Raw genomic sequence first — 25969 nt, forward strand, 5'->3', positions numbered from 1 at the left:
ACTCTCAAATAGGCTGTTCTACTCGACCCCCATGCTACCTCAAACCACTAGACACATCCTGGGCTACGCATGAGGCTAGGCACTGCATCTAGAGGCTCATGCTAACTCCCTGACAAGCATTCTCACAAGTAGTGAGGGTTAACATCACTGTTACTCCCCAGTTCCTTTTCTGACTAGCACTGTAAGTCGTACCTGGTCTCCAGGCTGGCAGCCTCTTGAAGCATGTCATCTGTGATGGTGTCAGTGTCATAAAACTCCCTGAGTGCCTGCAGAAGCTCCTCCTTTCGATGAGCAGGCAGGCTCTCCGCCGTGAGCAGGGCTCTAGCCCCAGAACGCACCTGCCTGCGCTCAGGATCCTCCAGCAGGCGCAAGCCCTCCTCGGAGCCAATGGGGGCCTGGAACTCTTTGGCCAGCTGCTGCTTCAGATGGTTATCATAGTAGTTGGAAATGGCATGGCAGGAAGTGCAGAGCAGGAGCACATCATGGGAGTTGTGATCCTTCATCTCAATTGGGAAGTGTTTCCGGTACTCATGTGGAATCACGTTCTTCCTGGACCAAACCCACACAGAGAGCAGTGCTAATTAGCATATGACACAGAGAACATGTGAAGCTAGCAGGTGGGCAACTGGGAGTCTAACCAGGACTCAAACATTTCTGAGAAGCTTTGGGTACTGTGATCCCAGAGAGATAACATGAAGGCAAAACTACTTATTCTACTCTCAACCTGACCTGTGCCTTAGGTTCCTACCTATCCACCTGTGATTCAGGTTCCTCTCCTTGAAGTAAGTACAGAACACCTACTGTCAGGCTTCAGTGGAGGACTAAGGGCAGGGAGAAGTTAATAACAACCTTTGAGAAGGCTGTGCCCCCAGAAGAAAAAGTCACAAAGAAATGAAAAGATATGCTAATGGCCTTTGACCTCTGGAAAACAACTCTCTCAAAGAAGCCTGGTGACCCAAGCAAGCCAATTTCCTTCATCTGAGGAATTCCTTGCTCTTGTTATTTTCCTGGGTTCATCATGACTCATCATTATTTTCTAAGAAGAACTATTTGTCTTTGAGAGGGAGAAAGAAAGAAAGAAAATTATTGCACAAAAGCCATGGAGAAAACCCAAGGGAGCAGCCTCACCTTCACTGTGTGGAGACCCTGGCATTAAAGAGCAGCCTTCAGGTAGCCAAAAACTCTATGAACAATATCAATGTTCAGAAAGCTTGAGAGCCTCAAGGTAGAACTAAAAGAACAGAGTTTCTACTAAAGGAAGTGGTCGTCAGACCTTCATGAGCCAAAGGGAACCACTTTTTCCATGGCAGACTGTTACTGAGGATAATGCTAAATTCCAGAAATTAAGAACTGGCTCAGGAGAGATAGGGGCCACTAGAGAAGGCCAGGCAGAGTGTTGAAGCTCTTGGGGAAGCTGGGCCAAGCCTCTCAGACAAAGCCAGCAAACTCAACCAAAGCCTTTGAGGGATCTGTATGTAATAATCTCCATCTGAGACAGACAACCAGGGCAGCCCAATGCCACACTCACCGAATATAAGAGTCTGTCTTGCCACACACGACACACAGGTTCTCTTTAACCATCAAGTAATAGTCTCCTGGGGATTCAGGTCTTCCTGCAGGTTCAAACCGTAACTTGACCACAAAAGGCTCTTCACTCACCAGCTCTTAGAAAAAAAGAAATAGTGTCAGTTTTGTCCTGCCCCTTTCCACCCCCAAGGAAGAAGCATCCTTCTGTGTGCTGGCAGAAGACTATTTCTGAGGCATGACCACACAGTCTCTCTTGTCTTCCTTATCTACCCTCTTCTTCATCCCACTCCCACTCCTGGCAGTACCCATGTGCTGCAGCTAATTAAACTATGACAGCTGAATCTCACACCTCCAATGCCTTTGTCCAGATACCATTGAGCTTTTCTTCGGTCACAAGTGCAGAGGGGCTGTCCATCTGGAGCATGGAGAAAGCAGTTATCATAAAGAGGTGATTTTCTGTAGACAAGGGAGAGAGAAAGCTTATATTGAAAGCTAACTGTTGGCCAGGGTACCCATTACCTTCTCATAATATCTTCTGAATGATTCAAACTGTTCTCCACATTAGGGTCAAACACACCCAATATGGAAAAAACAAACAGGGCAAGAATCCATGTTCAATCCTCTATCTGCACTGCACTAGCAAGCAGAACTAGAAATCAATTTGTGAATGCCTCTAGTTTTTACACTTACAGAATGGGACATTAGGGAGTGAGTTAGGTAGCATTTACATAGCTCTGCTGTGAACAAAGAGGAAACAGAAACAAGAATACTGCCAAATGACTGGATTAAGCAAAGTAACTTTAAAAATTTAAAGTTCAAGCTTAAGTCATGAGGGCCATGTAGATTTATCTCTGGCTCACATGAAATACTTCTTTCAACTTAATCATCTAATTCCTAAAGGCACTTTGCTATAGGGACCAAACTCCTGCTCCAAAGTACTTATTAGTCATCTTCTTACAACAAAGGTGTTATGTCCCACAGGGAAATTCTCATTGGCTAGAAAGTAATGTTGAATTAGAGCTGGATATCATTCGCAACCATCAAATACCAAATGAACAAGAAACCCAAAGATGTATTTCCCTGGAAAAGTATCAGGCACCTCATGTTACACATTTTTACAGCTATCCTGAAACAAACGAGGGATAATAATTACACCCCCTTTGCAGGCAGAGACATTATAGTCTAAGGTCCTGTGAGGGTCAATGATTAAGCTAGGCTAAGCACTCCTCATTTCCACTTCAATTGTCAAAAAAGAGAAAAGTAAAAGAAGGGGAAAATAAGAAAAATACAAAAATCAAGCAAAGAATAGTCCAAATGTGCCTAAAGGCAGAGAAAAGTAACATTAACCCCTGAGGAGACTCTGCTAGATGACCCAAGCCTTCTCCCAGACCCATGGCAAAGCCCCTCACAATCTTTACTAGCCAGGGAACAACTGGGTTACCTGGCAGAATAGCCCACCCCCAGGGGCTTTCTTCTGTGTTTCCTGGGGTCTCTTCCTTGGTGGTTGCCTGGCACCATTCCATTGACCTTAGACTTTTTATTTCTTGGCTTCTGCTGACATTCTGTTGCTTCCCCATTAACCTCTTCTCCCAATCTGCTAATTCCTTTGCTTCGAAATGGGATGTCTACCACATCCTGGCATTTCTCCAAGACTTTTCTCCAGCCAATGCGGTCATCATTTTCTTCCACAGGTAAATTCCTAGAGAAAGGGTGTCCAAGAAGATGGAGAAAGAGAGCCACAGAAATCTGGGCATCCCTGGCTGCATATGTTACCTGAAGAAAAAGAACTGGAGATCAATGAAATCCAGAAGGCAAACTAGAGAGAGTAGCTTCAAAGTCAAAGAATTCTAATTCAAAATGTATTATAATCTAAGTATTATATATTCTTAAAAACTTTTTATTATAAAAAATTCAAGTCATATGAAAGTAAATTGAATAGTATAATGAACTCTCACATTCCCTCTATCTTTAACAAAAATAGCTAAAGTAGGGGCTGGGGTTGTGGCTCAGCGATAGAAGATTCTCCTAGGACATGCAAGGCACTGGGTTTGATCCTTAGCACCACATAAAAATAAATAAATAAAATAAAGGTATATTTAAAAAATAGCTAAAATAATGATGTATTCTAAATGCCAGATAATCCTTATTACCCATATAAATCAATGAAATTTCTATTTGCTACCAAACTGCTAGACAAATTTTTCTCAAGTTTGGGGGAAAGACAGTTAACATAAGTCTGACAATGAGTACATAAAATTCACTTTGGGGGCAGCCATCTTTTAAAAGAGCTGAAACTATGACTATGAGCTGAATTAAGAGGACTGTGTGATTGTCAATCCGAAATGACCTATCACACCTGTTCATGCTGAAAAGAAACGAAACAAATAAGTTTTAATCATGGGCCTCATATCAAAAGTCACAGGGTCCATTCCTCTAATTAATTTAACAATAGTAAATCATTCTTTCTGGCAACTGATAACATCCAAGCTGGTCATAAATAAAAGTAGTCAAAATTAATAGCCCTTCCCAAAAAGAGGGAAAGACTTTAAAAATTCCTTTAATTCAACTTTAATAATCAGGCTGGGTAAATAATTTTATTGGTAAGGATGTCCTACCTTTTAGAATAATAAAACAAGTTCAGCTACACTTTTCCACCTAGATCCAACAATCTACTTTTTGTGTGTGTGTGTGTGTGTGTGTGTGTGTGTGTGTGGTGCTAGGGATGAACCCAGGGCCTTGTGCATGCAAGGCAAGCATTCTACCAACTAAACTATATCCCAAGCTCCCAATCTATTGATCCATTGGCAGACTGTCTCTCACTGAAGAGCCCAGAGTGCTTCTCAACACATTGTTTTCAAAAGATAAAGGAACAGGTGTTTTCAAAAAAACAGTTCGGGTACCTTGGATATCAACATGCAAAAGAACAAGTGTAGATCCCTAACTCACAGGACACACAAACATTTAATTCAAAATGGATCACACACCTAAATGCAAGAGCTAAAACAAGATCTTAAAGGAGAACACAGTCTCAGGCTATGCAATGATTTCCTGGATATGACGTCAAAAGTTTAAGTGATAAAACAATAACTAGACAATTGCCTGGTGCAGTGGTACACACCTGTAATCCCAGAGGCTCATGAGGCAGGAGCCTGCCTCAGCAAAAGCGAGGTGCTAAGAAACTCAGTGAGCCCTTATCTCAAAATAAAAACTAAAAAGGGCTAGGGATGTAGCTCATTGGTAGAGTACTCCTGTGTTCAATATTCAGTACCAAAAAATAAGATTGTGATGAGAGGTATACAATTCTGCAATTGTACTAAAATCCATCATTTGTGTAATTTAAAGTGGATAATTTTTATTATAGGTAAATTGTATCTCAACAAAAATGTTCTAAAAAGAAAGAAACTTACTCAGGGTCACAAATCAGAAATCTCTGGAGAAAACAAACTCAGGGCTGGAGATACAGCTCAATGGTAGAGCACTTGCCTAGCATGTGCAAAGCCTGGGTTCAATTCCCAGCACCACAAAAATAATAATAAATACATAAATAAATAAAATCTATAATTAAAATTAAGCTTTTTTTTAAAAAAAAGAAAGAAAACAAACTCAAGTAATTTGATTCCTAGAACTCTCCCACAGAATGTTAAACTTGAGATACTACTACTAAATCTTTCCATTTATTTATTTATGTATGTATGTATGTTTGTATGTTTTGGTACCAGTGATTGAATCCAGGGGCGCTTAACCACTGAGCCACATTCCTAGCCCCCCCCCCCACACACTTTTTGGGACAGAGTCTTGCTAACTTGCTGAAACTGGTCTTAAACTTATGATCCTCATGCCCCAACCTCCCAAGTTGCTGGGATTGCAGGCATGTGTTACTACCCCTTAACATTTTTGAAGAATGAACAAGTGGTATCCAATGTGGTAAATGAGAAGGCCAAAACCTAGACCTACTGGGTGTGGTAGGCCAAAAAGTCAAAAATCAAATTGGTTTGAGCCACAGAGATAGGAAAGTAGGGAGGACTAGCTCATCAGATGACTATGAAAGCAAGGGTACAAGCAGGGGTGGAAGTGGAAAGATAAGGTAAAAGTCTCTATCAAAAGCACAAGATAAGGGCTGGGTTTGTGGCTCAGTGGTAGAGCACATGCCTAGAACATGGGAGGCCCTGGGTTTGATCCTCAACACCACATAAAAAAAATAGATAAATAAACAAAATAAATGTATTGTGTCTAACACCCCCCCCCCAAAAAAAAAGAAAAAAGAAAAAAAGAGCACAAGATGATTGAGAGCATCAAGACCACAGGGCTAGGCAACTATCACTTCCTACCCCCAAAAAGAGTAAAAGTTTAAGTCATATAATGGTTAAACCAGAGAGGATCTGGACCTTGTATACCAGCTACAACCCAAGAGAGGGGCAAAATGTCACTTGGAAAAAAAGGAGGAGGTTGTGAGAAAGTCTATGTATTGCATGGTGAGACCACCAGCTCCCTTCTCCCCTTCGCCTACTAGCTAATGAGCAGTGGGGTAGAAGACTCTACCTAGGGAAACTAAGAGAAAAAACAGTTACTGACATCTGACTATAATCTGTAGCTACTGGCAATGAAGCCCACTAGTCCAAAAGTCCTAGCCATACTCTGTGCTCTCAATGAAAAATTTTTAATATCAAATGCAAATGTTATTTTCCATATTTTCTAAAATCTTGTTAAGCATTATTTTTATAATTAGAACAACAACAAAAATCATTGCTAAAACAATGAAAAAAAAGTCACTGGAAATTCTGAATGCTTACAGAAACAATATGAATCACAAATTTGGTTTCAAATTTGGCAACAATTAACTTCATCACCCTAAATTTTTATTCTGAAAATTTTCAAATATATAAAAGTTAAAAGACTAGCAATAACAACTGACATTCATAATTGTCAATAACTGCTTTATCTCTTTATAATAAATACATCACATTTTTGGGCTGAATTTATTTCAAAGTTAAGTTATATCTATTATATTTCACTTCTAAATCTCTCCGTGTGTATCTCCTAAAACAAGGACACTCTCCTACAGAATCACAACACTCCAGAACTATAACAGTAACACAATATAAGAACATTATAGTTAACTGGGCACCATGGCACATGCCTATAACCACAATGACTCAGGAAGCTGAGGCAGGAGGATTGAAAGTTCAAGGCCAGCCTCAGCAATTTAGTGAGACCCTGTCTCAAAAAAATATAAAGGGATGAAGATATAGATAATTAAAATGTCTAATAAATAGTTTAATATCTCTAATTATCTTAAGAAAAAGTCTTTTAAAGATATTCCAGGATTTGGGGTCCCTGATTCAATCAAGAACCAGCAGCCAGGCACAGTGGCAAATGCCTGTACTCCTAGCCTCAAGTATCTCGCATCTAGACTATTACAGTAGCCTCCTGCTGGCCTACCTGCCTTGACTCTTGTGTACCTGCAATCCTTCTCCATAGAGTAACCAAAATGGTCTTTTAGCCTGGCATGGTGATGCACACCAATAATCCCAATGGCTTAGGGGGCTGAGCAGAAGGATTGTGAGTTCAGAGACAGCCTCAGCAACTTAGTGAGGCCCTATGCAACTCAGCGAGACCATGTCTCAAAATAAAATATTAAAAAGGACTAGGGAGGGGCTGGAGTTGTAGCTCAGCGGTAGAGTGCTAGCCTAGCACATGTGAGGCCCTGGGTTCGATCCTCAGCACCATATATAAATAAATAAAATAAAGGCACTGTGTCCAACTACACCTAAAAAATAAATAATTAAAAAAGGGTGAGGGGGGCCGGGGTTCTAGCTCAGCTGTAGAGCGCTCACCTTGCATGTGCAAGACCCTGGGTTCGATCCTCAGCACCACATAGAAATAAATAAGTGAAATAAAGGTATTGTGTCCAGCAACAAGAAAACAGGTGTGTGCCCGCCCCGAGGCTACAGACGGCGGGGCGCCACAGAGAAGCAGCCAGCAAGCAGAGAGAAACGTTGCTACAGATTCTGTGGAATCCTGCCGGCTGAGCACCCACTGAGCCCCGGGCTGAGTTCGGGATTTCAGACGGGGAAGGAAGCGGTACAGTTCTACCCCCCACAATGGAAACTCCACCAAGGAAACCAGCAGCCACCATCTTGGAGAGCTGAAGTAACCACCGCCACTCTCGGACAGATTGCAATAATAAAACAGGTGCGTGTTACTCAGCTCATCTCCCATACAGCGGGGAATTCGCATAAAATCTCTCCTAGGCTTTCCGGGGGAGGGATTATCAGAGCGAGCCTGCATAAAGACGCAGGGAAAACTAGAGACACCTGATCTTCAACTCCCCCTCCCACCAGCAGCGAAAACGAAACCTGTCTTGCCAGCACTGGGGGAGGGGCAAGCGGAAAAAATCAAAACAATAGAGTGCTGGGGTTCCCAATAGCCATCCTCCACACCCAACAAACGGCAGGCCCAGAGTACAGTTTGAATTGCCGAGAGGCATCACTCAGGGGAAATCTGGTCTAGCGGGAGAAACAGGACTAACAGGAGAAACCAGGGGACTAGAGGCCAGGCCCTCACGACCGGGCGGCTGGAGACCGCACACCCGCCGACGACAGCCCACCCGCTGCCCACGTGACTGGGTGCCTGGAGAACGCCCGCCCGCCGGTGACCGACCGCGCGGCTAGAGATCGCCTGCCCGCTGGCGACAGCCGGCCCGCTGACCACGCGACTGGGCGGCTGGAGACCGCCTGCCCGCCGGCGACGGACTGCGGAACTGGGCGGCTAGAGATTGCCCGCCCGCCGGCGACAGCCCACCCGCTGCCCGCGCGACTGGGCGGCTGGAGTCCGCCCACCTGCCGGCAATGGGGGAGCTGAAACCAACCAGAGACAGTCCAGTCCCACCCCCCCCATTCGGACACCCCGGCAAGGAGCCTGGGGCCCGCCATAGCAGAGAGGTGACGTCACTGGAGCTCGGCCTTTGGAATTCCTTCCCAGCAGAATCCACTTTAGCAGGCATAGTCTACCAACACAAAGGAGAGACAACAGAGATACAAAACCAAAACAAATCTATAGAAGAGAGCAAAAACACAACAATCAAATAGAGCTGGAAAGTAACGTGAACATCATGAAAAAACAAGGGAAAAAAGGAGTACAAACAATGCAGGACAACTTAAATCTACAGGAGGACCTAGAAGCATCAGAAACATGGATAGGGAAAGAACTCAAGGCATACCTAACTCAGATGGAAAGGAATATTAGAGAAGACATGAGACAGCAAGTCCAAGCAATAAAAGTATATTTTGAAAATGAATTAAACAAATTCAAATGGCAAAGAACGAGCTTCACCAGGAGATAGAGATCTTAAAAAAAAAATCAAACAGTAATCCTAGAAATGCAGGAAACTATAAACCAAATTAAAAACTCAAACGAGAATATTACAAATAGACTAGATCAAGTAGAAGTCAGAACATCAGATAATGAAGACAGAGTTTATCAACTTGAAAAGAATATAGTCAACACAGAAAAGATGCTTAAATCCCACGAGCAATCTATTCAAGAGATATGGGATGTCATAAAAAAACCAAATTTGAGAGTCATCGGGATAGAAGAAGGCATAGAGAATCAAACCAAAGGAATGGACAACCTATTAAATGAAATAATTCTAGAAAACATCCCAGAGATGAAAGATGGAATGGATTGCCAAATCCTGGAAGCCTACAGGACCCCAAACATTCAAAACCGTAATAGACCAACTCCAAGACATATAATTATGAAGATAGCCAACATACAGAACAAGGAGAGAATATTAAAAGCTACGAGAGAAAGGAGGCAGATTACATTCAGGGGTAAACCAATTAGGTTAACGACTGATTTTTCATCACAGACTTTGAAAGCGAGAAGATCCTGGAACAATGTATTTCAAACGCTGAAAAATAATGGATTCCAACCAAGAATACTGCATCCAGCAAAATTAAGCTTCAGATTTGACAATGAAATTAAAATCTTCCACAATAAACAAAAGCTAAAAGAATTTGCAGCCAGAAAACCAGCACTGCAAAGCATTTTGAGCAAAATACTACAAGAAGAGGAATTGAAAAATAGTGCCCAAAACCAACAGCGGGAGGTATCTCAGTAAAAGGGGAGGAAAATAACCAAAAAGTAAAAACTAGCCAAACTAAAATAAATAAATAAATAAATAAACATGACTGGAAGTACAAATCATATTTCAATTGTAACCTTAAATGTTAATGGCCTAAACTCACCAATCAAGAGACATAGGCTAGTAAACTGGATCAAAAAAACAAATCCAACAATATGCTGTTGAGAGCCACAGCCGAAGGGGCCCCAGCAAACTTCCAGCTGCCAGCAATTTCCAGCTGCCGGCTGATGATTGGCTCACAGCGGCCCCAGCAACATCTAGCTGATTGGCTCCTCGGCCCCAGCAACATCTAGCTGATTGGCTCCTCTGCGGTGATGCTCATTGGGCTGTTTCCCTGCCCTTTCAGACCACGGAGCTGCTCATTGGGGGACTTTTTTGGCTCCGCCCACATGACCCAGCCAATCGGCCTCAAGAGCAGGAGGATTGTGGGAGGTGGGGAGAAGCTTGTGTGGGAGAGAGAGGCTTGTGGAAAGCCGGTGGTGGCAGTTGAGGCTCTGAGGGTTTTTCCTGAGAGGCTGTTTTGTTTGGCGTGTGTGGTTCTAAAAATAAAGTTAGTTTCTTTTGACAAGTGGCTCCTGATTGTGCCCAGCGAGACTGCGGCAATATGCTGCCTTCAGGAGACTCATATGATAGGAAAAGACATACGCAGGCTGAAGATAAAAGGTTGGGAAAAATCATACCACTCACATGGCCCTCGGAAGCAAGCAGGAGTGGCCATACTCATATTGAATAAAATCAACTTCAAACCTAAGTTAATCAAAAGGGATAAAGAAGGACACTATATACTGTTAAAAGGAACCATCCACCAACAAGACATAACAATTATCAATTTGTATGCACCAAACAATGGTGCTACAACGTTCATAAAACAAACTCTCCTCAAGTTCAAGAGTCAAATAGACTACAACACAATAATTATGGGTGACTTCAACACACCGCTCTCGCCATTAGACTGATCCTCTAGACAAAAGCTGAATAAAGAAACTATAGAACTCAATAGCACAATCAATAACCTAGACTTAACCAACATATATAGAATATATCAACCATCATCAAGTGGATACACGTTCTTCTCAGTAGCACATGGATCCTACTCAAAGATAGACCATATATTATGCCATAGGGCAACTCTTAGTAAATATAAAGACGTGGAGATAATACCATGCACCATATCTGATCATAATGGAATGAAACTGGAAATCAATGATAAAAGAAGGAAGGAAAAAATCCTACATCACATGGAAAATGAACAATATGTTACTGAATGATCAATGGGTTACAGAAGACATAAAGGAGAAGATAAAAAAATTCTTAGAGACAAATGACAATACAGACACAACATACCGGAATCTATGGGACACAATGAAAGCAGTTTTAAGAGGGAAATTCATTTCTTGGAGTTCTTTCCTCAAAACAAGAAAAACCCAACCAATAAATGAACTCACACTACACCTCAAAAACCTAGAAAAGGAAGAGCAAAACAACAGCAAATGTAGTAGAAGACAAGAAATAATTAAAATTAGAGCAGAAATCAATGAAATTGAAACAAAAAAAAAACCATTGAAAAAACTAAAAGTTGGTTCTTTGAAAAAATAAATAAGATCAACAGGCCCTTAGCCATGCAAACGAAGAGAAGAAGAGAGAGAACTCAAATTACTAACATACAGGATGAAAAAGGCAATATCACAACAGACACTACAGAAATACAGAAGATAATTAGAAAGTATTTTGAAACCCTATATTCCAATAAAATAGAAGATAGTGAAGATATCGATAAATTTCTTAAGTCATATGATCTGCCAGATTGAGTCAGGAAGACACACACAATTTAAACAGACCAATAACAAAGGAAGAAATAGAAGAAGCCATCAAAAGACTACCAACCAAAAAAAGCCCTGGACCGGATGGGTATACAGCGGAGTTCTACAAAACCTTCAAAGAAGAATTAATACCAATACTTTTCAAGCTATTTCAAGAAATAGAAAAAGAAGGAGTTCTTCCAAATTCATTCTATGAGGCCAACATCACCCTGATCCCCAAACCAGACAAAGACACTTCAAAGAAAGAAAACTACAGACCACTATCTCTAATGAACTTGGATGCAAAAATTCTCAATAAAATCCTGGCGAATCGAATACAAAAGCATATCAAAAAAATTGTGCATCATGATCAAGTAGCATTCATCCCTGGGATGCAAGGCTGGTTCAATATATGGAAATCAATAAATGTAATCCACCACATCAATAGACTTAAAGACAAGAACCATATGATCATCTCGATAGATGCAGAAAAAGCATTTGACAAAGTACAGCATCCCTTTATGTTCAAAACACTAGAAAAACTAGGGATAACAGGAACTTACCTCAACATGGTAAAAGCTATATATGCTAAACCTCAGGCTAGCATCATCCTAAATGGAGAAAAACTGAAAGCATTCCCTCTAAAATCTGGAACAAGACAGGGATGGCCTCTATCACCACTTCTATTCAATTTAGTTCTTGAAATACTATCCAGAGCAATTAGACAGACAAAAAAATTAAAGGCATAAAAATAGGAAAAGAAGAACTTAAATTATCGCTATTTGCGGATGACATGATTGTTGAGAGCCACAGCCGAAGGGGCCCCAGCAAACTTCCAGCTGCCAGCAAACTTCCAGCTGCCGGCTGATGATTGGCTCACAGCGGCCCCAGCAACATCTAGCTGATTGGCTCCTCTGCGGTGATGCTCATTGGGCTGTTTCCCTGCCCTTTCAGACCACGGAGATGCTCATTGGGGGACTTTTTTGGCTCCGCCCACGTGACCCAGCCAATCGGCCTCAAGAGCAGGAGGATTGTGGGAGGTGGAGAGAAGCTTGTGTGGGAGAGAGAGGCTTGTGGAAAGCCGGTGGTGGCAGTTGAGGCTCTGAGGGTTTTTCCTGAGAGGCTGTTTTGTTTGGCGTGTGTGGTTCTAAAAATAAAGTTAGTTTCTTTTGACAAGTGGCTCCTGATTGTGCCCAGCCAGACTGCGGCATTTGGTGGCTCGCACGGGGAGCGACTGAGGGTAAGTGAAACTGCTCGCCCCTGAGGGCAGGGCGAGAGGATGGGTAGCCATTTTAAGATTCCTCTTTTATTTTGCTTCACTTTTGTTTTAAGTTGCCTGTCCCTGGAGATGAGTGAGACGGAAGAAAAACCGCTCACATCTGAGGAAAAACTATTTACGTCTGAGGAACAGATAGGGAGAAAGGACGGATGCACATGTCAGGAGGATAGAAAGGCTATAATGACTTTTTGTTGTTCCCTTTTTATTTCATTCTGTCTCGGTTTTGTTTGGCATCATCTTGTTGGGTTGTATTATAGTAGAAATACGGGATCAGAAATTAGTAAAAAACAAACTGAAAGAGTGTTAAGTAAATTGTTAGAGGAAGGAGGCATCTCAGTAAAATCAAGAATAATCAGGGCATACGTTGATACAATACAAAAATGTAGCCCATGGCTTTTTAAGGAGGAGTTGTTAAATATATCACAATGGAACCATCATGGTGAAGATTTAAAAAGAATAGAAAAGAAAAGCCAAGGGACTCTGCCAGTTGGCATATTGCCATTGTGGACGTTCGTATCTTGTTTGCTTAGTCCAAAGCCTTCAGTTCAGACAATGGTAGAGGAAGGAGAAGACATAATGATTCAAGTAAAAGAGAAGGTCTCTCAAGTTAGTCAGACAGAGGAAAAGATTCAAGTAAAAGAGAAGGCCTCTCAAGTTAGTCAGACAGAGAAAGAAAGTGTAAAACAGAAAAAGCCATCAGGGGGAAAGTTACAACAGGAGACTAACACCTTTGTATCACCAGAGGGTGTAAGTGTCCAACCAACAGCACCACCTCTACAGGAGACTGCTACTAACACCTTTCTATCACCAGAGGACATAAGTGTCCAACTAACAAGGCCACCTCCATATGCTGGGAGGTCCCCAACCCCCGCAGTTGATAGTTGGGATCCTGAGACAAGATCTCAAATATTAACATGCCCTGTATTTGAGGCAGGAGGGCAGCGATTTTACCAAGTTTTAAATTTCAAAACAGTGAAGCAGCTAAAAGAGGCTGTAACAACCTATGGTCCTCAAGCACCCTTCACTGTAAGCATGGTCGAATCCATTAACAACTTGAACATGACGCCAGCAGATTGGGCTAATATGTGTAAAGCTGTGCTAAATGGAGGACAATACCTGTTATGGAAGGTTGCCAATGAGGAATTTTGCAAGGAGACGGCTAGGCGAAATGCAGCAGCTGGTTATCCTCAGAGAAATCTAGATATGTTGTTAGGAAAGGGACCTTATGAGGATCAGCAGCAACAAATTGCATATGATCCTGGTGTATATGCACAAATTGCTGTAGATGCAATTAAGGCATGGAAGACTTTACAAGGACATGGAGGTTTACAAGGTCAATTATCTAAGGTAATACAAGGAGCTAATGAACCTTATGCTGAATTTGTAGATAGGCTTATTCAAACAGCTACCAGAGTTTTTGGGAATACAGAACAAGCAATGCCATTACTAAAACACCTGGCTTATGAGCAAGCGAATCGTTGGTGCAGAGATATCATTAGACCATGGAAACATGAAGATTTAAACACATATATTAAATTATGTAGAGACATTAATGAACAAGAGCAAGTCGTGGCAGCTGCAGTAAAACAGGCTTTAGATGCCAGAGACATTAATGAACAAGGGCAAATTGTGGCAGCTGCAGTAAAACAGTCTTTAGATGCCAGGCCAAGAACATGCTACAATTGTGAACAAACAGGACATTTTAAAAGGAACTGCCCCATTGGAGGAGGGTTTAACAAAACTAGGTATCAAAGGAGTAGAATACCAGGTATTTGCCCACGATGCCGTAGAGGGAGACATTGGGCTAATGAATGCCGTTCTCAAACCACCATAGAGGGTACTCCATTATCAAAAAACGAACAAGGACCAGGTGTTTATCCACGATATCGTGGAGAAAGGCATCGGGCTCCATTGCCAAAAAATGGACAGGGGGGCCCAATGCTCCGGGGCCCAAAACCACAAATATACGGAGCACTGGAGGAACCCAGCAACCCCATCAGGGTAGTGCCCAGGACACATTGTCCATCAGATCCCTCATCAGACAAACCAGAGGGAGCGCAGGGTTGGACATCTGCGCCTCCGCCAGAGCAGTACTAACTCCAGAGATGGGAGTTCAAATCATTCCCACAGGGGTGAAAGGACCTCTTCCCAAAGGAACAGTAGTATTATTGGGACGCAGCTCTTCTATTCTAAAACGACTTATGATAAGTCCTGGGGTAATTGATCCCGATTATAAAGGTGAAATAAAAATTATAGCCAGTTCTCCAAAGGGTATATCAGTAATTTCACCAGGAGATAGAATAGCACAGTTACTAATAATACCCAGCCTACATGATAAATTTTCCAGTCGTACTGTAGAAAGAGGTTCCAAGGGATTAGGCTCCACAGGTGTAGATTGGGCTATGCTTTCTTTAAATTTAGATTCTCGCCCAATGCTAAAACTAAATATTCAAGGACATGAATTTAATGGGCTACTGGATACAGGTGCAGACCTTAGCATCATCTCTCGTCAAGAATGGCCAAAACATTGGCCATTACAACAAGCCACTCAAACGCTTCGAGGCCTAGGAGTGGCGACTAATCCCCATAGAAGTGCAATGGTATTAGATTGGAAGGATCCTGAAGGATGTGAAGGAACTATACAGCCATATGTACTGGATCATCTTCCCGTAAATTTATGGGGACGAGATGTCCTAGATCAATTAGGTTTGACATTAACAAATAACATCAACCAAAATGCACCCACTATTATGACTAGACAAGGTTTTAGGAAAGGAAAAAGATTAGAAAAACAAGAACAAGGTATAGCAGCACCAATACAAATAGATCAAGGAACAGAAAGACATGGGTTGGATTTTCAGAAAGGGCCACTGAGACAATCAAAATTACTTGGAAATCAGAAAGACCAGTATGGGTTCCTCAGTGGCCCCTGACTAAAGAAAAGATACAAGCAGCCCATGACCTGGTCAAACAACAATTAGCGGAAGGACATATACAACCTTCTGTATCTCCCCATAATACTCCCATTTTTGTCATCAAAAAGAAATCTGGTAAATGGAGATTATTGCAAGATTTAAGAGCCATTAATAATGAGATGGTTATTATGGGACCTGCTCAATCAGGGATTCCTCAGTTGTCTGCTTTGCCAAAAACCTGGTATGTTTTAGTTATAGATATTAAAGATTGTTTTTTTTCAATTCCAATTCATCCTGAGGATAGTCCACGTTTTGCATTTACTATCCCTGCACTGAATCATGAAGGTCCTGATCAGAGATATGAATGGAAAGTACTCCCTCAAGGGATGGCTAACAGCCCAACTATGTGTCAAATTTATGTTAACAAAGTAATCCAGCCACTTAGAAATCAAAATCCTGAACTACAAATATTTCACTATATGGATGATGTATTATTAGCACATAAAGATAAAAACACATTGCTAGAATGTTATGCCACACTTACAAACTTATTAAAAAATTATAATCTAGAGATAGCAATAGATAAAGTACAATTAAATTTTCCAATTAATTATTTAGGAGTTCTATTATCCTTAACCATGGTCCGTCCACCAAAAATTCAAATACGAGTAGATCAACTCAAATCACTTAATGACTTTCAAAAGTTATTAGGAGACATAAATTGGATAAGGCCTTATTTAGGTATACCAACAGGAGAGTTGGGACCTTTATTTGATATCCTAAAAGGTCCATCAGATCCAAATTCACCCCGAATGTTAACGCCTGAAGCAAGAAAGGCATTAAAAATCATTGAAACATATATGGAAAATATGCATTTGGATAGAATTGATATAAGTTTGCCTTTATTATTTATTGTACTACCAACAAAAAATATTCCTACAGGAGTATTTTGGCAAGAAGGTCCATTATTATGGATACATTTATCTTATTCTCCTAACACTATTCTTACTAGGTATCCTGAGGCTGTAGGACAATTAATACTCAAAGGAATAAAAGCAGCAAAGGGAGTGTTTGGAATTTCTCCCAATAAAATTATTACTCCATATACTATGAATCAAATTGATGAGTTAGCTAATGAGTTAAATACTTGGGCAATAATCATGTGCAAATCTAATGTTTCATTTGATAACCACTTACCATCTAATCCTTTATTGTCTTTTTGGTCATTGCATCCTGTAATTTTTCCAAAAATGACAAGAAAAACACCTATCATGAATGCTCCAAATATATTCACTGATGGGTCAAATAATGGTACAGCAGCAGTAGTTACCCCTGATCAAACTTTTACATTTTTAGTACCCAATCAGCTCAAAAGGTAGAGCTTAATGCAGTTTTACAAGCTTTTGTGATGTTTAAAGATTCTGTATTTAATTTATTTTCTGATAGTCAGTATGTAGTTAATGCTATAGTATCTCTTGAAGATGCTGGTAGGATTTCCCCTTCTTCTACTGTTTTCTCTTTGCTTTCCACTATACAAAGTCTAATCTGGGACAGAAAAGATCCATTCTTTATAGGACATATCAGGGCACATACAGGATTGCCTGGAGCCCTTAGTTTGGGCAATGATTTAGCAGATAAAACTACACATGACATACATATTTTCTCTACACTAGAAGAAGCTATAAATTTTCATAAAAAGTTCCATGTCAATGCTAATACTTTACAAAAGCGTTTTAAAATAACTAAGGAACAAGCTAGACAAATAATAAAACAATGTCAAAATTGTGTGACCTTTTTACCACAAGTTAATCTTGGAGTCAATCCTAGAGGATTGATACCTAACCATATTTGGCAGATGGACGTCACACACTTGCCAGAATTTGGAAAATTAAAATATTTGCATGTTACAGTTGATACTTCTTCTGGATTTTTGATGGGCTCCCTTCATGCCGGAGAAAAAACTAAAGATGTTATAGCTCATTGCTTACAAAATTTTGCCACTGTGGGTGTTCCAAAACAGTTAAAAACAGATAATGCCCCTGGGTATTCTTCTACCTCTTTTAAACAATTTTGCTCACCATTTGGCATTACTCATATAACAGGAATCCCATACAATCCACAGGGACAAGGCATAGTTGAAAGAGCTCATCAAACTATTAAAATGTACTTATTAAAGCAAAAAGAAGGAATTGGGAAGGGGTATATATTCCCCAAAGATAAACTTAAAATAACCCTTTTTACTCTAAACTTTTTAAATTTGGATTCATCAGGACTTAGTGCTGCGGAAAGGCATATGTGTCCAAAAAATGTACATAAGCCCAAGGTACTTTGGAAGGATATTCTAACAGGACAATGGACAGGTCCTGACCCAGTAATTGTCTGGAGTCAAGGGTCTGTTTGTGTGTTTCCACAGGGAGAACAGCAGCCGATTTGGATTCCAGAGAGATTAACCAAGGTCCTGACCCAGTGATTGTCTGGAGTCGGGGGTCTGTTTATGTGTTTCCACAGGGAGAACAGCAGCCGATTTGGATTCCAGAAAGATTAACTAAAGCGATTTCTACAGACCAAAAAGAAGATGATTTGGCTCAAATCCATAACAACTGATATCCAAAACTCCAGTTTGGCTATTCTTACATCTGCAACAGAACCAGGATGCTTTTTTCAACATCTATTTTATTATTGCCCTTTGCCATATCATGAAGTTCTATTTTGTTTTTTGAGCTCATACAGACCTAGGTTAATGTTTTGCTGATCAGTTCTATTTTTTGACTATAGAGTTTTTAAACATTGCAATGGAGATTTCACCTGTAAAAAGTTATAAGGCCTTTACTATAATGTTATGTGTTGTATGTATTATATTATGTGTGCACACTTGTGTTTTGTGTTATATGTTTGAATGTATGTATGTCCATATATCATATATGATGAGCGCTCATGATAAAATGGATCCAAATATTTTTTTTTTCACGTGATTTATATGGTTTAATTTAAATTGGGTAAACAACTGTTGAGGATTGTTTTAATATGTAAACAAAAAAGAAGGTTAACAGATCTGTTTGTTTACTTTCACCTTTCCTTTTCATTATATTTAATAATTCTCTTAAAGATAATATAAATTGTTAAGAAAATTGTTTTCTTTTAGTGCCTTCTGTAATGTTACATAATTTTTTCTTTAGCCATTATTGCCAGAATTCCTATCTTCATCCCAGTGCCGGTGAAGACAATGTAAATTGTTAAGAAAATTGTTTTCTTTTAGTGCCTTCTGTAATGTTACATAATTTTTTCTTTAGCCATTATTGCCAGAATTCCTATCTTCATCCCAGTGCTGGTGAAGTCAAAGATAAAACCAATCTACAGCTTCTACAATAGCCATCACTGAACTGCTTGCAGAACTTGCCTGGACACATTGTGAGCTCACCTGTATGCATTGTGAACTATCTATTGGTGCAGCGACTTGTGGTAGTGTTGGGGTATTTTTGCCGATGATGTCATTGGTGGTACAATTTTTCCAAAAGGAGCCGTCAATTGGCTTGGTGTATCTTCCTCCCTTCTGCTTGTCATGATCGTCCAGCTAAAATTTGGGGGCCAACAGAGGTGAGGCAAAGAACCTCACCCCCCCGATGGTACAAAGACCTCTCCACAGGTGTGGCTGTATACTGGACCGGTAGTCAGTGACGGGTAAGATCCAATTGCAATGGTACCAAAGGACCATATGTACTATTGGACAACCTAAGGCAGGCACGGTCCCTAAGCCACATGCTTGTTGTTTAAACAGAGAGGGGGAGATGTTGAGAGCCACAGCCGAAGGGGCCCCAGCAAACTTCCAGCTGCCAGCAAACTTCCAGCTGCCAGCTGATGATTGGCTCACAGCGGCCCCAGCAACATCTAGCTGATTGGCTCCTCTGCGGTGATGCTCATTGGGCTGTTTCCCTGCCCTTTCAGACCAAGGAGCTGCTCATTGGGGGACTTTTTTGGCTCCGCCCACGTGACCCAGCCAATCGGCCTCAAGAGCAGGAGGATTGTGGGAGGTGGAGAGAAGCTTGTGTGGGAGAGAGAGGCTTGTGGAAAGCCGGTGGTGGCAGTTGAGGCTCTGAGGGTTTTTCCTGAGAGGCTGTTTTGTTTGGCGTGTGTGGTTCTAAAAATAAAGTTAGTTTCTTTTGACAAGTGGCTCCTGATTGTGCCCAGCCAGACTGCGGCACATGATAATATATTTAACAGACCCAAAAGGGTCTACAAAGAAACTGCTAGAGTTAATAAATGAATTCAGCAAAGTGGCAGGATATAAAATCAACATGCATAAATCAAAGGCATTCCTGTATATCAGCAACAAAACTTCTGAAATGGAAATGAGGAAAACCACTCCATTCACAATATCCTCAAAGAAAATAAGATACTTGGGAATCAACCTAACAAAAGAGGTGAAAGATTTATACAATGAAAACTACAGAACCCTAAAGAGAGAGATAGAAGAAGATCTTAGAAGATGGAAAAATGTACCCTGTTCATGGATAGGCAGAACTAACATCATCAAAATGGCAATATTACCCAAAGTTCTCCACAGGTTTAATGCGATGCCAATCAAAATCCCAACGGCATTTCTTGTAGAAATAGATAAAGCAATCATGAAATTTATATGGAAAAACAAAAGACCCAGAATAGCAAAAACAATGCTAAGCAGGAAGTGTGAATCTGGAGGTATAGCGATACCAGAGTTCAAACTGTACTACAAAGCAATAGTAACAAAAACAGCATGGTACTGGTACCAAAACAGGCGGGTGGAACAATGGTACAGAATAGAGGACACAGAAACCAATCCACAAAAGTACAACTTTCTTATATTTGATAAAGGGGCTAAAAGCATGCAATGGAGGAAGGATAGCATCTTCAACAAATGGTGCTGGGAAAACTGGAAATCCATTTGCAACAAAATGAAACTGAATCCCTTTCTCTCGCCAAAGAGAAAGTTAACAAAAGTTAACTCAAAATGGATCAAGGAGCTAGATATCAAATCAGAGACACTGTGTCTGATAGAAGAAAAAGTTGGCTACGATCTACATACTGTGGGGTCGGACTCCAAATTCCTTAATAGGACGCCCATAGCCCAAGAGATAATAACAAGAATAAACAAATGGGACTTACTTAAACTAAAAAGTTTTTTCTCAGCAAGAGAAACAATAAGAGAGGTAAATAGAGAGCCTACATCCTGGGAACAAATTTTTACCCCTCACACTTCAGATAGAGCCCTAATATCCAAAATATACAAAGAACTCAAAAAATTAAACAATAAGATAACAAATAACCCAATCAACAAATGGGCCAAGGACCTGAACAGACACTTCACAGAGGAGGACATACAATCAATCAATAAGTACATGAAAAAATGCTCACCATCTCTAGCAGTCAGAGAAATGCAAATCAAAACCACCCTAAGATACCATCTCACTCCAGTAAGATTGGCAGCCATTATGAAGTCAAACAACAATAAGTGTTGGCGAGGATGTGGGGAAAAGGGTACACTTGTACACTGCTGGTGGGACTGCAAATTGGTGAGGCCAATTTGGAAAGCAGTATGGAGATTCCTGGGAAAGCTGGGAATGCATCCACCATTTGACCCAGCTATCGCCCTTCTCGGACTATTCCCTGAGGATCTTAAAAGAGCGTACTATAGGGATACTGCCACATCAATGATCATAGCGGCACAATTCACAATAGCTAGACTGTGGAACCAACCTAGATGCCCTTCAATAGATGAATGGATAAAAAAAATGTGGCATCTATACACAATGGAGTATTATGCAGCACTAAAAAATGACAAAATCATAGAATTTGCAGGGAAATGGATGGCATTAGAACAGATTATGCTAAGCGAAGCTAGCCAATCCTTAAAAAACAAATGCCAAATGTTTTCTTTGATATAAAGAGAGCAACTAAGAACAGAACAGGGAGGATGAGCATGAGGAGAAGATTAATATTAAACAAAGACGAGTGGGGGGAGAGAAAGGGAGAGAGAAGGGAAAGCATATGGAGATGGCAGGAGACCCTCAATGTTACACAAAATTACATATAAGAGGTTGTGAGGGGAAAGGAGGGGGGAACAAGGGAGAGAATTGAACAACAGCAGATGAGGTAGAGAGGGAAGATGGGAGGGGAAGGGTGGGGGGATAGTAGGGGATAGGAAAGGTAGCAGAATACAACAGTCACTAATATGCCATTATGTAAAAACGTGAGTGTGTAACCGATGTGATTCTGCAATTTATATTTGGGGTAAAAATGGGAGTTCATAACCCAATTGAGTCAAATGTATGAGAGATGATATATCATGAGCTAGCAATGTTTTGAACAACCAATAAAAATAAATAAATAAATAAATAATTTTAAAAAAAGAAATAAGAATGGTGAGTTCAAAAAAAAAAAGGTATTGTGTCCAACTACAACTAAAAATAAATACTTTTTTTAAAAAAAAGGTTGGGGGGGCCTGGGGATGTGGCTCAGTTGGTTAAGTGCTCTTAGATTCAATCTCCCAGGACCAAAACAAAAACAAAAACAAAAAAACAGTGTGGTAGTGCATGCCAATAATCCCAGCGACATGGAAGGTTGAGGCAGGAGGCTCACAAGTTTGAGGCCAGCCTCAGCAATTTAGTGAGACCCTGTCTCAAAATGAAAAAGCAAAAAGGACTGGGGAAGCAGCTCTGTGGTAAAGCACCCCTGGGTTAAATCTCTAGTACCAAAAAAATTTAAAAAAAGAACCACACAGAGCATGTATATGTCACTTTGCCACTTTCAATATCAATCAATATTTTTTATATGCTAGCTTTACTGAGATATAATTCACTCATTTTAAAAGTATCTAACTCATGATTTTTAGTGTACTTATGAAGTGGTGCAACTATCACCAGAATCAACTTTAGAACATCCTCATCACCCCAAAGAGAAATCTTATATTCTTATCTGAGTTCCCTAAACTTAGGCAACTACCTATCTATTTTCTGTCTCTACACATTTACCTATTCTGGATACTGCATGCAAATGGAATCACACACTATGAGATCCCTTGTGACTGATTTTTCTCACTTGGCATAACGCTAAAGATTCATCAATGTTACAGAATGCACCACTTTTATGAATAATAATATCCCACTGTATGGTTATATCACATTTTATTTATCCATTCATCAGCTATTTGATCTGATCAGCTCTTTACGTCTCCTCCTTAAACGTGAATAGATAACTTAGGTTATGAACATTTGAGAAAAACCTTTAACATGAAAGACAAAGACCAAAACATTTTTAATAAGGAACTCAGAGAAAAAAGAGACAATTCAGGAAGCAAAGAAAACTTCAGAAATCTTTAATATTCTAAGATATGATATTATACCCATTAAAAAAAAGAAACAGAAAACTATTTTAAAAGTGAATACTTAAAGATGACCAAGGAGTTCTTGTGGTTTAAAAACATGATAGGAATAATTAAAAATTCAATAGAAAAACTAGAAGATAAATTTGAAGAAATTTCCCAGAAGATAAAAGAAAAAAAAGAGATGGAAAATACAAGAGAAAATATTTATCCAAGAAAATTAGAAGATCAGTTCATGGAGTCCAATTTCCAGTATACTAAAAATATATGAGTTCTAAAAATGAAAAGTAGACTACAACATTTTCAGAAATAATTTGAGAATAATTCCCTGAACTGAAAGACATTAGCTTCTCGACTGAAGGGTTCACTGAATTAAAACAAAATGAATGAAAAATGGCCTAACATCATGTTTGTCCTCATGAATTTCAAAAAACTAAGGAGAAGAAATGTTCCAGAAAGAAAAAGAAATCATACACTAAACATCAACACTGGAAGCTAGATGACAAGGAGCACTGCCTTCAAAGTTCTGAAAGAAAAGTATTTCCACCCTAAAATGCTATCCTCAGTCAAATTATTTATTAAGAGAAAGGGGAACCAAGTATTTTTCAGACAGGTAGGTGTCATAAATCACATCCCAGTGCTCCCTTTCTCAGGAAGCTGTTATAAATGTATGCCACCAAGATAAAAAAGGGAAAAGGCCTGGAATTTAGAAAATATAAGATCAACTATAGAAGAGAGGTGAAGGGAATCCCTGGGCTGATGCTAGAAGCAAAATTCCAGGATGAGAGGTGGGCAGCAGGGTTAGAGTACAATCAGTCCTGGGAGGGATCTGTCATCCACAGGGGGATGGCTCCACAAGAAAACCAAATGAGTAGTCCACCTGATGTGTCTGAACCAGCCAAGAGCAGATCTATAGTTCTGGCAAAGAGGTGAAGGTTAAAACAATTCATAGTTATATAGAACACGATGCAAGAAAAAATATAATAAATATTGTTCCTGGGAAAACAAAAAGTGTGTAAGAAAAAATAACATTGTAGTTTACCATGTTACTTAGTTATAAAAAATAGCAATATCAATAGTGGAAGGGCTGGGAGAGTGCTTGCCTCCCAAGACCAAGGCCTTGGCTTTTATCCCCAGCACCTCAAAAAATAAAGAAAGTCCTCTACACACACACACACACACACGCGCGCGGATGATTTATATTATATTAACTAATAAAAATGATAATTTACCTACATTAGGAGAATGGGATAGGGAATAAATACTGGGTTGAACATAAGGAAATTGCAAGACTACTAAATCATATCTTCTATAGTAAAAACTCAAAAGATATATGTACAATAAGAAAGAGCAATGCATGTAATTTAGAAATATCCTGGAAACTACCAGAAAGAAATTTCTTCTGATAAGAAGGAAGAGGAATTAGGAATGAGGCGGTTAGGGCAGGTAACCACTTACTATTTCTTATGTGATATCTTAAATAACACTACATTTTTCATTAATTATTAATTTGTATTCATAAAAAATTACATTTTCTGAAATTCCTGGCACATAATAAATGCTCAAAAATAAAATATAATAGAGACTAATCTTTTATTTAAAGTGGCAGGTACATTATCTTGAGTATCTTGAGTATCACCAGATTCTAAGTCTATTTTAAGGCATCTCTACCTATTACTTATATCACACGTGAAAATCAGAATTTTAAAAACAATTATATTTCTGAGGCAATGACTTTTATTCTTCCACTATTCTGATAAGAAGTACCTGATCCTCTGAAAGATTCTCAGCATCCCAGTTGCTGCAACGAAGTAGAAGGGACTTGTCAAGGGGAAAGTTCAAAACTGTTTCAGCAAGTGATTTCAGGCTAAGTCCATTACACAGCAAATTTTTCCTACAATAAAAAAAAAAAATCATATAACAAAAAATGAGCAAAGAATATGAGCAGGAAAATTAAAAAATGACATATAAATGGCCAATAATAAACAGAGGACCAATAATCACTAGACATCAAATAAAATGATAATTTGTTATCTATTAGAGTGCAAAGAGTTTTTTAAAAAACTGTATACAGTGTCAATGAAGAATGAAGAATCAGGCAATATCATTTAAAATTTGTGAATGAATGGGCTGGGGATGTGGCTCAGTGATTTGCCTAGTGCTTGCCTAGCATACATGAGGACATAGGTTCAATCCCTAATGCCACACTCAAAAATTAACAACTAAACAAATACAAAAATAAAATTTGTGAATGGTACTTTTTTTTAGCCTTTGTGAAAAACAGTTTAATAATAAACAACTGTCAAAACTTTGAACATGAAAATTCTCTGATCCAACAATTCCACTTCTGGGAGTTTATCCTAAAGACAAAAGTACATAAAATGATCTTCACTAAAGCACTACTTACAATAGGAAAGAATTATAAACAAAACAACCTAAATGCCTATCAATAGTGTTTATGTATTCTTTTTTTAAAATATTTTTAGTTATAGATGGACACAATACCTTTATTTTATTTATTTTTAAAAATATTTATTTTTTAGTTGTAGTTGGACACAATACCTTTGTTTTATTTATTTATTTTTATGTGGTGCTGAGGATCGAACCCAGGGCCTCGCACATGCTAGGCAAGCACTCTACCACTGAGTCACAACCCCAACCCCTATGCATTACTTCTTAAATCTGAAAAAGTGATAAGGTTATTTTCACTGAAGAGGTGAAAGTTCAAAAACTAATAATATAAACTACACTTTGTGGGCTTTAAAAAAATTCTGATTAAAATTGCCACAAAGTGGTACAAAAGTTTAATTTGTCCAAAGATCAAAAACAAATATGAAATTAAGAACACATGTAACACATGCCTATAATCCCAGCTACTCAGGAGGCTCAGACAGAAGAATTGCAAGTTCAAGGCCAGCCTTGGAAATTTAGAGAGACCTGTCTCAGAAA

The 25969-nt window shown here is 39.6% G+C and overlaps 1 protein-coding gene across 5 annotated transcripts in view; it reads right to left on the reverse strand.

Moving 5' to 3' along the window:
• Positions 1 to 25969, reverse strand: part of Exd2 (exonuclease 3'-5' domain containing 2) — a 61436-nt gene that overhangs the window by 3438 nt on the left and 32029 nt on the right. For all 5 annotated transcript variants that reach the window (XM_046461662.2, XM_046461661.2, XM_046461663.1 and 2 more), the window contains 5 exons: positions 24788 to 24914; positions 2969 to 3300; positions 1877 to 1983; positions 1529 to 1664; positions 193 to 549 (listed from right to left, as the gene is read on the reverse strand). In XM_046461662.2, the coding sequence (XP_046317618.1) occupies positions 193 to 549; positions 1529 to 1664; positions 1877 to 1983; positions 2969 to 3300; positions 24788 to 24914 (1059 nt within the window). The remainder of the gene's footprint in view (positions 1 to 192; positions 550 to 1528; positions 1665 to 1876; positions 1984 to 2968; positions 3301 to 24787; positions 24915 to 25969) is intronic.

Source organism: Marmota monax, unplaced genomic scaffold (genome assembly GCF_021218885.2).
Source record: "Marmota monax isolate L192 unplaced genomic scaffold, Marmota_monax_Labrador192_F-V1.1 WCK01_AAM20220418_F8-fsc00001, whole genome shotgun sequence".
NCBI lineage: Eukaryota > Metazoa > Chordata > Mammalia > Rodentia > Sciuridae > Marmota > Marmota monax.